Genomic DNA, 17,201 nt, shown 5'->3' with positions numbered 1-17,201 from the left:
GACACACTGAGCTCATTAAATCCCCGATCTCTCCCATTTGAGGTACTTTATGTGGCTGATCGAAATTATACAACCAGTAGTTCTGACCCAGAGATCTGATTGGTCAACTGAACATTTGGAAGATGCTGAAATCATCATGACATCACACCCTGCTCATCACTAGAAATATCACTCCGCCTCCTCAATGGGAATATAGAATAAGAATAGAATTTCATATAATATGTAATATAATGTGGTTTCTATGTGTTATATTAAATGGGACCCATTTGGTGAAATCGGGTCTCTTTTGGTCCTTTTTGGTCGCTCCGAACACCCGTACCGTAACACCACGGATAGTCACGCACTTTGAAGCCTAGTGGCGGCTAGCTGGACCGGTTTAGTTTAAACACATGACATGGTGCTAAAATCTTAAAAACACACGAGTCTAAGGATATCTTTGTTCAGCAGATATCTTTCATCATCAGAAATCTTTGTTCATCAGATATCTCAGTTCCAACCAGACTGAGCTCGCTGAGCAGTTTATTGTTTCTATATTTATTCAGTTTGAGAAAACATCTCTAGAAAGCAATAAAACAAATTAGAAATCCTCTCTCTTGCTAGGTGGTTGCTAAGGGTCAAACTGTTTCCTGGATTGGTAAACATTACATACATTACATTCGAGTCTACTGACGCAAATGAATGTTTTCCTGTTGTCAGTCATACCCCATCTATTGCCATGGAAATGGAGATCACAAAAAGCCATTTATATTTTGAGAGCAAATTGCCACAAGGTATGAATTCATTTTAATTACATATTTTATTTAGTTGGTAACTTTTTGTATAATCTCAATATTACACAATATTATATTTCAATATTACATTATATTGCTGAAATCGAAATTCAGCATGTGTTGAATTAATGAAGGGAAAGACGAGAATGTCCCGGAAAGTTAGGTTTTCTTTACCTTCTGTGTCCTCAGGTGAGCAGCGTCCACTGCAGAGCTTTGTCCTCTTTCTCAAGCATTATGGATCCATCTGAGGACGTTGAGACCAGGCTATTTACCATCAAATCCTTGTGGCCGTGCGCCATGGGATCTCCCTTCACTGCACAATCCTCATTTTCAGCGCTTATTAACTCCGGCCCTCCGCTTTTTTTTTTAGATGTTGCCGCTGAAAGGCACACACTCACACACACACACACACACACACACACACACACACACACACACACACACACACACACACTCACACACATGCACACAAATGGGAGCCCGTGAGGTAGCAAAACGGATATAGAGACGAGTGTGTGGAGGTAGCTGATTTCCCCAGGGTGCTTGTATATCTGAGCTGTCGTCACCTGCCTGTTCTCGGGGATAAAGCCGCCCTAATCGGGAACATGACAGTATCTCCGCTGCTGCTGCCTCCTGTCTTTCGTCATTCACTGTTTCAACTTTTAATGTCCACTATGAGGGACGATTGATTTCTGGGATTCAGGGGACTAAATGATTTGTCAAAGCACACTTGAATGTTTTATTTAACCCCAATTTTTTTAGACCCTCAATCCCTTTCAACACCTTAAAAAAACCCACACTTTTTCTGTATATCTTACCAGTGTCTTGTAGGGACGGACGCGTTACACGTGTTCGGCGTCTCAAAGATGACAGCTGTACGAGTCAAAAACAAAGGATTTTCATTTCCTCGCTAATCCGTGATTGTTGTTGACATTTCTTTTTTACTTCCCACAATCCAAATCCAAGTCTATTTGTTTTGCTGTTAGTGAAACTTTAATGCCATCGGCTGCTCATAATTATCAGGGTAACGCTGTACATTTGTTTTTCTGTGAAGAAGTTAGTGGCAAACAAAAGAAATAAATTACTTCTTCCACGTAGCACGTATGAAATGTAATATTTCCCTTTTTGTTGTAGTTAATTACTGTAAGTCCAGTCAGGCTCTTTGCTTAACAAAATAAAACAAAAGTACATTTTGTATGTGTTAAAGTGAAACAAACAGGGAGTAAAGCCGATCTCTGCAAAACAATTAAATGTGTTATCACTTTCTAGCATCGCACCGCCTGTTTGGAGATGTGCTTTTCGGTTTGTAACTTGTGCATGTGTTTGTCAACGTGAAGTCACAACTTTCACCTACTTTTTGTTGCGCAGGATTACTTTATCTCAGCGAGCAGCAGGAGCTTTGTCTTCTCTAACTCAACATGTGCAATTAGTTCTCATTGGGTAACAGTGTAATCTGCGCAGATAAAAGCTTCGTCCTTAATGCAGAACCCTTCAAAGTTCTCCGAGACGCCCGACACAGCTTGATTTGAATATTCAAAAATGTCTTTTGGAATTTGAAATGTATGGAGTCTATTACACATGTATTCACAATGTCTCCATTTTCCTTTTTCATTCACGCCGTGTGCAATCTTTTGTGCCCGGATCAGAAACCTGCACGTTCCAATAGATTTACATCAGAGACACGAAATGGCGTGTGATTGTGGCTTCATTACCGCGCTGTGTTTGCACCGGCGACCTTCATTACGGTTTCCGGTGGATGGGAAGGTGTGTTAGTGAGACTCAGGAACATGTTTCCCCTCCATCACACTGCATCTTTTGTGCACTGGTGTAGAACCTGATCACATGCTTGAGAAAATAAGCAGTCAAGCCTTTTTGTTATGATTTCAGGACAAAATGTGCTAATACCTGAAGTTGCAATGCACTAAATCACATTTTCACCAAAGACAATTGATTATTTAGACCAAAGACGGCATGACTTGCTTCTAAAACAGCTTTATATTGACATTGTAATGTGACAGGAACAGATTGTAGGTGTGGCAAATCACGAACAAGGGGAGGAATCAATGCAGGAAATAGTTGTAATTGTGCTTCACTTGATAAGTGACAGAGATCATTCCTGCGTCTGCTGGAGATTTCCCGGTGAAACTGTCAGCGGCTGAAATGCGGCGAGGTCTGTTTTGTCCCGTGCTGTCACTATAAAAGGCCGCCAAGCCGGATTTAAATGCAGGGATGGTATCTCTGTGGGTGAAGTGCTGTGGTCGTGCGATGTGTCTGCTGCTGCTTGGTGGGTGCAGCTGGAAGCACTGATTACAGATATTCTGCAGCGCACACCTTTTCACAGACCCTTTGCTCTCCTCTGTGTTTATTCCGTTTTTTTTTTGTTGTTGTTTTTTTTTATCTTTAGTGGAAATTCCTGAAGCTTTTACATCCATCAGTTGTTTTATTACGGTGTAATGACTAATATGGAGTGGTCTTTAGTTCAGTCTGCTCACAACATCTGAGGTTATTTTCACACTTACTGAACGAATAAAAACATTAAAGCATCAGAAATCCATTAAAATACACTGAAACTACACTCTAAGGGTGGATCCAAAAGTTCAGAGACTGTTCCTGTTGCACATGAACAGTGTGCAGCAAGGAGGAAGCAAGAGGAAGCTCTAACCTTCATGAGTAAAGGTCACAAAGTGCTGTACGGTGCTTCTTACCGTTCACGTGCAACAGTAGCAGTTTATCAACCTTTCGATCGACTCGTGCCACAAACAAGACATTTCACTTGGGTTCAGGATGTTATGCATGAAGCAGCAATTGTTAAGTTGAGCTCTTATACCAGCTAACAAAAGAGTTTTTAGAGAAGGTTAATAGAAATAGTTAGCTACAGCCAGGGCACTGTTAGCTTAGCTTAGCACAAACAATGAAAACGGGGATGCAGTCCGCATGGCTCGGTCCTCCTGACACTCACAACATGCCACAAGATCAAACATTTTTCATCAAAACTATCATAAAAAACCTTCATGAAATCCTAGAGGGACTGTTTATTGATGTGGAGGAATTTGTTTAAAGATATTGTGATGTTCGTCGTGTTTGTTTTAGAGGTACACGCCGTTTTTATGTCCTCTGACTCTGCAGGAGAAGTTGGCGTATTTCCCAAATGTCCAACTATTCTTTTAAAGTGACACGAGTGGCCACGAGGCAGCCAAGTCACGCCGGTAATGAAAACCGACAGGAAGCAGCTTAAACAGCAGCAGCGGAGCTCTGAGGCAGACAGGCCCTGTTCACAACCCTATCTGCTCTTTGTCATCGTCAGAGACTTCACAGACGGCGCTTAGCTCAGCATTAGACTCAACGTCGTCTCTGAGCTGACAGCTCGTAGCGATGAGTGACAAGTGTCGGAGCCTCTCCAGCCGAGTGTTGGCACTAACGGCACACTATGTTGACTCGAGGCGAACCGTTGGATAGTCGTCGCGTCTTCGTGCTGCGTCGCGGCGGTACATAACTCCATGTGCTGGTTCTAATAGTCCAGCTGTGAAGGTGACGCTTGGGTTTTAAATGTGAGGGAAACAGAACCGGCAGAGCAGGACGCCAACATTTGTGCAGCTCTGAGCTTTCCCGCTCCGCCTGACGTTATGTTCAACTACGCAAACAGGCCCTCAGGATCCCATTTTGTTACCCAGCCTTAACGTAGACAATGGTAACCATAGTAAAAGTATTTACTCTCATTCAAACCGGATTCAAATGAGCATCATGCACCAAGCAAATGAATTCCCTCGGCCTCTGCAGCAGGAAACCTTTAAAAGTCTGAAGAATGAGGAGGGAAAGTGAAACTTGAAATGACATTAAAATGTGCTGCCGTTCTTTCTGCACACAGAATATTCAAGCATCTTTATTGTGTCTCTCTTTCCCTGTAAACGCAACATTTCAACAGGTAGAAACTGGCCGCGCGCTTCTTTGTTCGTTCTAACTGGCTCTCTGGTGAGCTGTTTTGGGGATTTCAGCTGTCACATTTATGCTTTCCGAGCGCACCACCGCGCGTCTCCCTCCGCCTGAACTGCGGGGGGTCTGAATTGTAAATGTGAATGCCAGACATTCGGAGCCACTCCTTATCTTAACTTCGGGCCGCGGCAGCCCTCTGGCTCCAAAGCCCTCATCACAGCCCATTGAGACGCTCCTGCCCGCACTCTCCTCCTCCCATCCCCCTCTCAAGCATTTTGTCTCCATGGCTACGTTTTGAATGAAATTCAGTCCAGGAAAGGTTGTTTTTTTGTTATTGGCTCTTTTTTTTTTACCAAGCAGGCTGTAAAGTTAGCTGAAGTCTATAGAAACCGCTGTCCTTGAGCGTACGCTAAGCGGTATTGATGAAGAAGAATGCCGAACAGGGGGGGCAATTTGAAGTTTCCCAAAATAATAACCGATTCCATTAGTCCCACCAGATTATCCCTTTTTAGACAGTGATTGGAAAATGTGGTCTTCCTTTTGTCTCTCCTGCAGTCACCGGTGGGGAGACCATTATCGGCCTGTACGGCGAAACACTGGAGATCCCCTGCAACAATGGAGTTATTAAAGCCGAAGAAGTCTTCATCACTCAATGGAAATATGTAAGTATTTTCAATGGCTTGAAAATGGCGAGCGTCTGTCGGACACCCACTCAGCGTGTCTGAACCACGCCCAGTCTGAGTGCATGTGCGGTGCATCGGAGCGTGAACCTGCCCCTCCGTGTGGCACGGCATGAGCGGAGGGTGTGGCACGCAACCCGCCGTGCTTTAATATGAACCGTATGTGTAACGAACCCGTTCTGCTCTGCTCTCCAGGACAAAGCAGACGGACTTTCAGGAGACCTGCTGGTCTGGCGGAAGAACCAGAACGTCTCCATCAGCGCCACCGATGATTACAAGGGCCGCGTGAGCATGGCCGCAAACTTCAGCCTGCTGCTCTCTGCAGCCAAGCTGAGCGACCAGTGCACCTTCACCTGCCTGGTGGCCATTGGCGACATCAAGGAGTACCCCGTCAACGTGGTGATCTACAGTGAGTGCTGGAGCTTGGGTGTCATGTCGCCTTGATTATGCTGGCAGCTTTTGGTACCACAACCACTTCCACAACTCCAGAGGAAGTCGAACATATATTATTCCGCTGAGATTCAAATCATGTTTTGGGAGAAACACCTTTTATTTTTATATCCAGCTGAACGAGTTTTAAATCAGATCTGAAGAGATGGTTGTTGGAGACCTTTTAGTTGTACATATATTTCACGTGTTTGGTTTGGTCTCTTGCTTGACACGCTGCTCATTAACACGTCTTCTTCTGTTGCAGAGTCGCCGGCCGGCCTGCAGGTCTCCGACAAAGCAGAGTCGCTGGCGATCGGCAAACGTACAAAGGTGGAGTTTCTTAATGACAAATGATGCCCATGAGTACATTATTAAATCAGTGAATCATTAAGGAGCTGAAGAATCTCCAGCCCTTTACACAGACCCTGCATGTTACTACAGTAATGAGTTCTTTGAAGGGTTTCTCATGAATGTGTAAAGAGCAGAGCCCCCCCCCCCCCCCCACACACACACACACACACACACACACACACACACGCAACTGCAATTAAAACACCCAACGGATCAGAGAAAGGCTTTGGGCATTTCGTGGTCTGCTGCATAGAAAAGTCCTCAAATGCCGACAAGACACAAAAAAATTATTTCTTCATAGGTTATTTAAAAAGATTACTGATCGGCAGATTTTTATGTCAATATTTTGTCATGGATTGCAGTTTTTTTTATTTTATTTTTTTATGTTGGTTTCTCATGTTTTAATGTTTTTTCGTCCACAGCTGGGAACATGTGTCGCACATGATGCCAATCCAGCTGCAAACATCACGTGGTGGAAGAACAGGCAGCCCCTGATGTCCGACGGGAACGGTGCGCCCTCCTCATCCTGTTGCCCGTCTTTAATTCTCTCACAAAATTTGACATTTATAAATATTACATACTGTGATGTTTTTCATTCTCATTCAACAGTCCCAGTAAATTATTCTGCTGTGATGAGCTGCTCTCGCCGACAGCACGTCTGCTGTGTTTTGGTCATCACGCAGTCCTTCCCTCGTTCAGAGATTTCAGACCGTGTTTGTCTGTGTTCTGTGCAGCGATTTACATCCAGACCTCGGTGCTGGTCGACCCGGATACCGGCCTCTCCTCCACTTCCGCCATGCTGGAGTACTCTGCAAAGAAGGAGGACACGGACGCCGAGTTCAGCTGCAGCACTCAGCCCACTGTGGGAGCACAGCTGGTGTCGTCTCTGCTGACCTTCACCATCACCTGTGAGTCACTCAACACACCTCCGTCTGTTTGTAGAGGAGCTGCTTTCACACTGCTGGCAGTTTTGAAATAAACTTTACACAGATGTTCTCTAAATCTCGTGTGGTTTAAAAAGTGTCAAAAAAAACAAACGTTGAAATAAAAGATTTAACAGGAAAATCCAGTGTTCCCCCTTCGATCAGGACTTCCTGTTGCGGTCTAAACCTAGTGTATGACTGGACCCTGTGTGAAACTGGAGGGCTTTTAATTTGAAATATCACCCGACCTGGTGTAACTTTGTTCTCTCACTCCCTAAGTAATTGACTCTTTTCATAGCTGCGCCCTGTCGGTTGCACTCCAGCAAAAAATATTCTTAATATGTTATTTATCTAATTTATGAACAGCCGGGCTATGTTTCTGTTGTTTTTTTACAATTCACATTTAAAACGAAAAGTTGTGACACAAATTAAACATTGGGACTGTTTTCATTTAATTATTAAAGCGTTTTTATTGATGGGATGTGATTTTGGTGCATTTATAATTGTAATGACACAATAAGAATGTGAAAACACAGTCTAAAGGAGCACTAGTCTGTTTAATTAAAGCTTTTTCAACATCATATAACACAGCAGCGGCTCCTGAGAAGACGGACGCTGTGTTTTTGAGACGATATTATCCTTTCATCTTTGGTAGTTTGGGTAACGGACACGTTGATGGTCAGAGTTGAAAGATGAGGTGTGGATTCCGTGACTTGAGACGGATTTATGTCAAATGCAACATTAAATATTGAAGCGTCCTGCTCAAGGTGGCCCAAAGTAAAACTTGGAACAATTCCTTCCAAGAACTTCTGAGAAGAGTTGGCGTCAGACGGAGCAGAAACATCGAGCTCTGAAAAGATTGTTTGGTCGAGCGCCTCCGATTACGACTGAAATTCAGCCACCGCCTGGGCGGCATTTGGAAGTCGGTCGCGAGGCAGGAAGTTGGAGCTCACACAGTCGGCCCTGCAGCGCGCCGGTGGGCAACACGCTCTACTTGGCGCACCCTCCACGCGCTCTGACTTTTTTATCTCCTGTCTCTCTGCACAGACTCCACAGAGAACGTCGTCCTTCAGGTCATGGCCCCGGAGCCTCTGGTGGAAGGAGACAACGTGACTCTGAAGTGTTTGGCGGACGGAAACCCGGCTCCCACCAGCTTCAACTTCTACCTCAAGGTACTCATCAGCATCTCCTCCAACCCTATTACCTTTGCATCTGATTGTGTTGTGCAGTAAAGTATCACAGGTGAACTCACCAGCCGTCGTTTGATGTCTTTGAAGGGGGAACTGGTGAAAGTGGAGAACGGCGACTCGTACACCATCACCAACGTCTCCCGCGACTTCTCAGGCGAATACAACTGCTCCCTGATTCACAACTCGACGCTGGGATCATCTGAGAACATTACAGTCAGCTGTACGACAAGTAGAAATTACCGCAATTTAGCCGCTCACCTGCAACCGGTGTAGTATCCACCGTTCTCTGCCTGCAATCTTGTTGGTTACAATAAGCGAAACGCCTTTTCATTGGAGAAAAGAAGGTTTTAATACCTATATTTGTCACACGGTGTTCCTGTAATTTGTGGAGAGAAAAAAAGCGTTGTAATTAATCTGCAGGGCTGTGAGCCGAGCTGAGCGGTTAACAACAGGAACGCTTCGACCCCTCAGCAGGCCTCTGAACCCACTTTTTCACCTGTTTTCTCCTCCTTGTAGACCTGGACATCAATTTAAGCCCCTCTGGGATCATTGTGAGGCTGGCCGGCGAGACCTTAGATCTCTCTCTCCAGATTGATTCTTCGGTGGTAGCAAAGGTCTCCTGGACAAAGGTAGAAGAAACCTTTCATACAGCAAAGCTCAAAACTTTGAAGAAATGTTTGTGCTGGTTACTGAAGGTGGTGATATTCTCTCCCTTTAATGCAGGATGGAGTTAAACTGGACAAAGAGCCCAAGTTCGCTAAGGTTGTATACTCGGACTCCGGCAGCTACGAGTGCGAGGTGACGATGGGGCTCCTCACCCGGAGAGATTCTTTTGAGCTGGTTGTCGAAGGTAAAAGCTTTAAAAGGAAACTCTGGGAAGATTTCTACCTCTCTGGCGTCTGTATGAAGCTGAAGAAAGATTGAAACAGCCTGGCGCTGTCTACAGATTAAACAAAAACGTTCACAAACTAAGTATTTATATCTTGTTTAATTCAGTCCAAAAAAAAATCAAAGTATAAAACTAGCTTCAGATAGTTATTCACGGTCACACACATTGTTTTTGCAATTCATTTCTGCACAGATTAGTCAAATGAGGTATAATGTGTTAATTGGTTAGCTGCGGCGGTACCCGCAGGATTGTTCCTTCCTGCATTTAGCTTATTTGTTTTGCAGTTCTGCATTTTACAGTCACATGTGACATGTTTCCTCTCATCTTTCTCCTGGCAGGACAGCTAGTGTGATTTTTTTTCCCCCCGAACTATCAAACCGTTCCTTCCGGTAAAGAAGTTGTTCAGTCCTTTTAGTGTGCGCGCGACGAATCTCGCTGTAATTATGATACCTGAAGCGTTGCGTCTTCTTTCAGGTGCTCCGATCATCAGGCAGCTCTCCAAACAACGCGGTGAAGACGGGCGACACAAAGTTTTAACCTGCGAGGCCGAAGGTTCCCCGAAGCCGGTTGTTTCCTGGAGCATCAACGGCACCTCGGTATGAACGCTCACACGCTCCTCGCAGCTCGCCTCCTCATCGGGATTGCAGGAAATTCGGACATAGGTTAATGGTTGCAACTTCTGAGCATCTTATCCATCAATTTGAAAGAAGTGCACCCACATTTATTCATTGGAGATTTTCTCCTCCGTGACCGTCAGTCAGGCCTGACCAAACCACGAAAAGAAACACATCAGCAGGGACATTTATATACGGAGAGATAGCGTTAATAAGACCGAAGGCTGAATGCAGAACGACGTTGTTCTAGCTGAGAGTTGGTTCACTGCGTCTGCACCGGAGCTCTCGGTGAGGTGTGTTTGTTTTCACGCAGTCAGAGTAGAAAGCAAACAGACCGTCTTCTTCCTCTGATGAGCTGGAGTGTGTTTGCTGGACGTGGCTCTCTTAACAGCTGCAACTATCAGTCCATAACATTTCAAGTTTACAGTGCTGTTGGATGTGGCACCACCTGTGATGACCGTGGAGCCGATCGTGTGCTTTCATTCTGTAGTAATTCTGCACCGAGCAGCTTCTGGGTCAGAAATACAACAAAAGAGCAATGCGTTGTTGTTTTTTAAGCACTCCTGTGGTGCAAATTCTATTTTTGTTAGGAAAACTGGAAACAACAGAATTTATCATCACTGTCATCGAAGACTGTTTCAAGCCATCGGGTCAGGACAGGCCGATCTGTGAGTGGCAGATTACAGAGGAAGACTTTTCCCCAGTGTGCTTGTAACTCGAGTGTTTTCCGACAGTCGAGTGGAACCATTTATTCAAATAACCGGACGGGTGTAATCTTTAATAAGTGATCCCTTCATCTCAGTTACTCCTCCTCTTCCTCTTAACCTTCCCACGAAGTTGAAACAGAAATAAAGTTTCTCAGCATGAGTCAGAGGAAGCTTTTAGTGTTGCTCTTTCGTTGGTGAATCATACTAGTTTTCATTGCAATTTGGTCTGAAAATGACTTCTTCTGTGAGGTTTGTCCTGCAGTGAGAGCTGCAGCCACAACCTCAGATACGAGCATCAAAATGTCACCCACAGAGAAGCCGACGCCTAATGCGGAGCGATTGTTGCAGTTAAAAGGAAGACAAACGTGGCTTCATTGAGGCCCAATCCATTTTGCCCCCACAGCCGTCACACTTTTGAACTTATCTGGTCTGGACATTTCCAGGGCGATACTACTCAGTGTTTCCAAAGAGTTAATTTCCTTCTGAGGCTCCAGCGTCCGTGTTTCTTTTTTAATGTAGCTTTTTCTCCTTTGTTTCTGCAGTGCACCTGTGTGCACGCTGATAGCAGAGGTGCTCCTTGAAGCAGTGTCAATTACTTGTGAACGTACACGTGTTTTTTTTAAACCACACAAATAATCTTAAAAGCTGAACCTGTGTGTTGTAATAACTGACTCCTAAAGGTGCGCAAAAACTCCTTTCACTGGACGACAAAGTCTTTTAGAGATAACACACGTTTCAGTCATGTTTTTATTCTCCAGGCTGAGTAATGGCTGTTTAGAAGATTGGCAGCTCCTCTTGTATGCGTAGAGGATGTAAAATAAAAAGGGTGTTGGCAGTTTGTCTTTGTGTCTGGGGTTTTCCTCTGGAGACCCAGGAGTGTATATATCCCAGAAGCAACACACGCTGTTTCTTTGTCATGCGAAGGCTGCATGCAACATCGCCCCCCAGTGGTGCAAATAATCCCTACCTGAAATATCACACGTGTAAATAAATACTAACTTCTGTTTTGTTTTTTTCAGCTCGACGAGAGCCCCTTCATCAACGGAAAGATAACACACAGGATCACAGTCGTGCCCGCCACCAACCTCACCGTCTCTTGTACAGTGCTCAATGACTTTGGCTTTGATACCAGAGCTATAAATGTGTCCTCTTGTAAGTACGCAGCGACAGCGCGTCCCTCTCACCTCTGTCCACTCTTTTAGTTCTCCTGAATCCTTCCTCAGCGATCCGTCTTTCTGAATGTTTCTCTGCTCACTAAGTCCGTCTGTCTGCATGTTGACTCGACTTAATGTTCAAGAGAATGACAGCAACCTAGCGGGTATGTACTTAACGAGCTATTTCTCATTCTTTTTCGGTTGCACATTCAACCAGTCGATAGTTCCTAAAGATAAGAAAGGAGAAAAACCCTGTTAAATACCGGATGTGTAAAGTAGCAGAAGAAATGAAAGCTGCTTTTAAGATATGAGGAGGTTTTTGTAGTGCAGCTTTTTACCGTGAAGCCTTCCTGTCCTCGGTATGAATGGAGCCGATGCATGCGTTTATCTCTGTGTCCACACTGCTGTCTGAAAGCGTGCAGTGTTTCCATCCTCTGCTCTCTCCTGCCTCCTCATCCCCGTGTGTTTGGGACCACAGTTCTCAGTGTGGTGATGTTGGGATGCTGGATTTAATCTGTTCCCCTCTTTCAACTATCTGCATGCAAAAAGTAGCGTAGAAGTAGAGTAGTAACTCTTTCTAAACGTCAGGCTTGTTTTTAACTTTTTTCTTTTCGGTTGGACGTTAATTTTTATTTCATATCTGATTTCAGTATTTGAGGAGGTGAGAATGGATAAACAAGGTAAGTTCTTGCTTGTAAGATTCGGTGGGAGGGGGCTGAGTAAAGACCATGGGGGATTCAAATGTTGCTCGCTAAAAAAAAAAACAAGCTCTTGATCAAATATTTATTTTTAACAGCACCTTGGCCTGTACAGCTGGAAAATCAATGTTTAGACAGAGTGTTTCTTTAGATATAACACAGATATGAAGGAGTCAGAGGAATGGAGCTGCCAGCATCCTGACCAGATGTCGACATTGTTCATAGTCTCATTGGCTGAATTTGTACTGGGCTTGTCTGTCATGAACATCCAGGTGCCTCATTTATAATCGTCGCGTACGCACAAAACGGGCCCTGAAAGAGGCGTCCGTCGCCCCCCGCGCAAAAGTCGGGATTTATAAAAACCAACTTGACGGGAAAATGTGCGCACCCGTAAGAAAACTGTGACCCATCCAACCGGTGAGGTGGTGAACCGAAGCCAGATTGTAGACGGTAAATGTGACAGACAGCTTGATGTGTAAAACGAAGCTTCTCACACATTTAATGTCACTTCTACTGTATAATTTGCATTCTAACCAGCAGTGTCATTTTTGACCTGTGATTATTCCATAAGCAACTTTCATTTGTAAATGATAGAAACAAATTTAAATCTCACGTTTAATTCCGCTCATTATTTCATGCGCGCAGTTTCTCCCCCGGAGCTCAGAGCAGCAGGCCGGACTCTCTCTGGTCAGTCGTGGAGCTCCGTAGCCGATGAAATGCACGATGATGTCGGGATGTTGCAGATTCTGGAAAGTCTGACGGTCTTTAACCGCTATTAAGCTCTTTTATAAAGTTCTTTATAACACGCCAAACTAATCATCGTCCTTTATGAAAAATACAAGATGACGTCAAATAGCATCAGGCTGAAGAGCTGCAGAACAGAGCGTCAGTTGCACGTAGTTCACTGCAGTTGTTGTGTGTAGAAGTGCTTTCACTTTTAGTTTGGATCCTACGCCATGTTTTATAAATGAGGCCCCAGATCAATAAGTCATAATCATGTACAGTACAGCTGTGTCCATCCATTAATGCTTTTATGGCCATGATTGTTGTTTTTTGGGGTTTTTTTTTTTTAGTCCCTACGTGCATCCAGGCTGGAGTTTCATACATGTTCCTCTCGGGCGTCTGATTTTCCTGTTTTCTCTTCGTTACAGACCAGTCGGACGGCAGCGACCAAACCAAGCTGGTGGTTGGAGTCGTCGTCGGCCTCCTCGTCGCCTCTCTGGTCATCGGGCTGGCCTACTGGGTCTACGTGAAGAAATCCAAGTAAGACGTCAACATGCCCCTGTGTAATATTGATCGACTTCATCAGCTCACTTTTCCCAGTGGTCCAGTGAGCTGATGTGTGCGTGTTCTGTCAGTAGTGTTGCAGATGACTGTGGTTGTTTGTGTGAGCAGGAAGGATGGACCGCTACGCACACAAATGGATGCGCGCCTCCATTTTCTTGGAAAATCCCTCAAACAGGCCAAAACGAATGTTATTCTCCGAGACCTTTTATTGCTATACAGTATGTCACCTGCTATCTGCAGCCAATCAGAGAGGTTCTCTGCTAATTAGTGCCAACTTAAATCCACACGGGATAGATCAGAGCGGGCTCTCATCGCCACGCCCCTAAATGCTGTGGTTATTAATTGCAAGTTGTTTATGTTTCATTATACAAATCCAACTGCAGACATGTTTGTAAAGTAAACAGGAACTTGAAGCTTTGCATTACAGCCTGTGTAGTCAGCACCAGGTCCCCATCAGCTGCACACTGAGCACACAGCAGGCCCAGACACCTGTTCTCCACCTGGCAGCAGCTTTCCTCTCTGTAGGTTTATGTCAACTTTATTAAACCCAACCTTAAAAACATAAAATATGAGTCACGTGATCACCTTAAAAAGTAAAGCAACTCGCATAGAAATACATACATCAATGCAGCGAGCGCCTCAGCTGATGATGTGACACAGAACTGTAACATTTGCAATGAATGTACAGTTTATTCAATAGTTTAACGTTCTTTCACAAATTGGGTAAACAGGTTTACGCTCCCTCCCAAAGTGGATGCATAAATGTCACTGTTTCTTCTGTCTGACATTTCCAACATAAATTATTGTTATTATTATTATTATTATTTTCTTCTATTCATAAGGAGAGGCGCATGAATCATCCTTGAAAACTTTAAAAACACTTCGCCCGAATAAAGCTTTCCTGATGGCAGCTCGGTGTTCAGGAGGAGAGGTGGTGTACAGACTGCAGGCAAATTCAATTTGTTTCTCAAACCAGATGTTCAGGACAGAGTGTCTGCGCTGCGTCTCTCTCCGATGGGATTTGCTGGGTCTAAAAATCACCAACCTGTCTCCATGGGTTGCTGTGGTAACGACGTGCGCCTAGCTGCGCCGGTGTCACAGCTTCCCAACGCGAAAGCAAAGTGCAATCAGACAGTACACATCTGCGTCCCTCCACGGACTGTTGATCTCGTTGTCTTCCGCAGCAACAAAACCTCACTGAAAAAAATCATTCGGATCTGATGTAAATATTAAAAAAAAAAAAAAAACGTGTTTGAGCTGGCATCCTGAACTGGACCGTAGTGACCTCATGAGCTCGGGAAACTGATCCAAAGCAGACGGCAGATTGATGAGACCCAATGAGGAAAGACAATTCCTTCGCATCTCCTTCATACGTGTCCCAGTATTGGAAAGTGGTTTCAACCTTTCCTCGCCACTCATATATGTAATCTTACATGTGAACACGTTTGAATTCAAACAGGCACGGGAGCTGGAAGACCGGCGAGATAGAGAACGGCTCTTCTGAGGAGGAGAAAAGGCTGGGGGAGAGCAGCCAAAAAGCAGAGGTGTAAAGAAAAGAGCAACCGTTCCAGAAGTGGAGAAGTGACAGGTAGAAGACGAACCAGTTTCATCCCGTGGCAAAGTCATTGTTCTTCTCAATTAAAATTAAAACTGCTTCATTTCATCTCTTCTTTGCAGTGAAAATGTGGAGCTATTGCAGATTTCTCTCCACCGCTGTCTGGAAAAACGAGGAAAAGAATCGACATTAACGTGAAGACAGTTTGGATTTAGTTTCAGGGATAATTTTACTAAAAAACATATCCAAACACCCCCCCCCCCCCCCAAAAAAAAAAAACAAGAAAAAAAAACAAGAAAAGAATCGACATTAACGTGAAGACAGTTTGGATTTAGTTTCAGGGATAATTTTACTAAAAAAACATATCTAAACACCCCCCCCCCCCAAAAAAAACAAAACAAAAAAAAACAAGAAAAAGAATCGACATTAACGTGAAGACAGTTTGGATTTAGTTTCAGGGATAATTTTACTAAAAAACATATCCAAACACCCCCCCCAAAAAAAAAAAAAAACCAAGAAAAATAATCAACATTAACGTGAAGACAGCTTGGATTTAGTTTCAGGGATAATTTTACTAAAAAACATATCCAAACACCCCCCCACCCCCCAAAAAAAACAAAAAAAAAAACTCACCCCTCCATCAACCACCCACCCCAACCCCCAAAAAAACAAGAATGGAAACTATGTGATTTACATAACTCGTCTGCACTACTGATACACGTGTAAACTTGTCTGCTTTTAGGATTCATGTTTATTAAAAAAATGCAATTTGGGAAACTGCAAAAAATGCAGGTGTGTTTTCGCTTTCGCTTTCCAATGTGATGGAAGTTACTACTAGACCAGTTGCCTTTGCTCTAAGGACGTGTCAGTCCTGCAATTGTTTGTGTTTCAATCTTCGGCCACCTCTGCCTTCAACATCCATCATGATAAATTATTTTGTTTCAGTTTGTTATTTAAAAAAAAGAAAAAAATTGATGTTGAAATTGAGATGACATTGCAGGAAGGGCTACGGGTTTCTTGTGATACTCTGCATTAGTTATAGATGGCGATATGATTTTACATTGCAGGAGGTATGTCATGTCTCAGAGTTCTTTTGTGTTGCAGGATATATATATTTTTTTTTTTTTATTTTTTTTGCTCTATGATTGTGTCTTTTTCTTTGTAAGTGTACTGTACGTTCAACAAAACCACTGCACAACACAAGCAGGTAGATTGTTGGGAGAATGTACAGCACAGTTCAGCTCACTACTGGCTTTATTTCGCTGCGCACAAAGATTACTTTCAACGATTCTCACAAGAAAAAGTCCCGCAGCCCCGTAGGAACGGAATCAGATGCTCAGCTTGCCTGCAGGTTGTGTGCTTCATCAGTGTTGAGGTCTATTTGGTGTATTTGGTCTATTTGGTCTATTCTATTTGTTCATCATGTAGCTGTGATCCTCACCGAGCAGACGGGATGCTTGTCTCCGTCCAGCTTTTATGATATGTTTGCCTTCTTTATTGAGAATCTACCTGTAAAAGCTTCAGTTCGTGATGTGCACTAGCTTTCATGTTTCATGTCAACATTTGTGTAGCATACGCGCAGCTGTACATGTCACAAAGTTTGGTCCTTTAAGTGCATTTATTAAATTTGAAAATGTAGCCAGACCAGGAAGTAGTTGTGAAGTATGTGATTTTTTTTTTTTTTCGTTGCTATTTATATCGTATAAGATTTAACATCTTAGCAGGCAAATTTAATAACTGTCCCATAACTCATATCTTGGATTTAAATAAATTGCTTGCAGATTTTACAGAAAGGTGATTAATTTCTAAATCATCGGCAGTTTGCTCAGCGTCTGGTTGAATATTCTATTCTGCATGTTCTAATCTCAGACCTCCAAACTGCTGTTTTTTTGCAAGCCACGTAGGAAACCATCAAATTGGAAGAATGACCAAAGACAGTGAACATTGCCATGCAAGTATTGTAAATATCTGATGTTTGCTTTTTGTACTTTTGTTGAAAATAAAGTGTACATTTGGAAAAGTGA

The 17,201-nt window shown here is 43.6% G+C and overlaps 1 protein-coding gene across 2 annotated transcripts in view; it reads left to right on the top strand.

Annotated features, from left to right (window-relative positions):
- LOC138629352 (CD166 antigen homolog A-like) overlaps positions 1-17,201 on the top strand; it is a 37,986-nt gene extending 20,785 nt beyond the window's left edge. The window contains exons 2-16 of one of the 2 annotated variants that reach the window (XM_069712976.1): positions 5,256-5,362; positions 5,576-5,789; positions 6,075-6,139; positions 6,583-6,670; positions 6,895-7,068; positions 8,131-8,255; positions 8,361-8,493; positions 8,790-8,902; positions 8,997-9,123; positions 9,637-9,758; positions 11,503-11,635; positions 12,288-12,317; positions 13,487-13,598; positions 15,082-15,210; positions 15,300-17,201. In XM_069712976.1, the coding sequence (XP_069569077.1) occupies positions 5,256-5,362; positions 5,576-5,789; positions 6,075-6,139; positions 6,583-6,670; positions 6,895-7,068; positions 8,131-8,255; positions 8,361-8,493; positions 8,790-8,902; positions 8,997-9,123; positions 9,637-9,758; positions 11,503-11,635; positions 12,288-12,317; positions 13,487-13,598; positions 15,082-15,172 (1,634 nt within the window). In that variant the 3' untranslated portion in view covers positions 15,173-15,210; positions 15,300-17,201. The remainder of the gene's footprint in view (positions 1-5,255; positions 5,363-5,575; positions 5,790-6,074; positions 6,140-6,582; positions 6,671-6,894; positions 7,069-8,130; positions 8,256-8,360; positions 8,494-8,789; positions 8,903-8,996; positions 9,124-9,636; positions 9,759-11,502; positions 11,636-12,287; positions 12,318-13,486; positions 13,599-15,081; positions 15,211-15,299) is intronic. The other variant, XM_069712977.1, reaches the window with a different exon arrangement.

The sequence above is a fragment of the Brachyistius frenatus genome, unplaced genomic scaffold (assembly GCF_029030835.1).
Source record: "Brachyistius frenatus isolate BFR_SWC_R1_liver_20210118 unplaced genomic scaffold, ASM2903083v1 Contig_114, whole genome shotgun sequence".
NCBI classification, from domain to species: domain Eukaryota; kingdom Metazoa; phylum Chordata; class Actinopteri; family Embiotocidae; genus Brachyistius; species Brachyistius frenatus.
The sequence above is the reverse complement of the archived record's forward strand: the minus strand, read 5'-3'. Positions and strand labels throughout refer to the sequence as shown.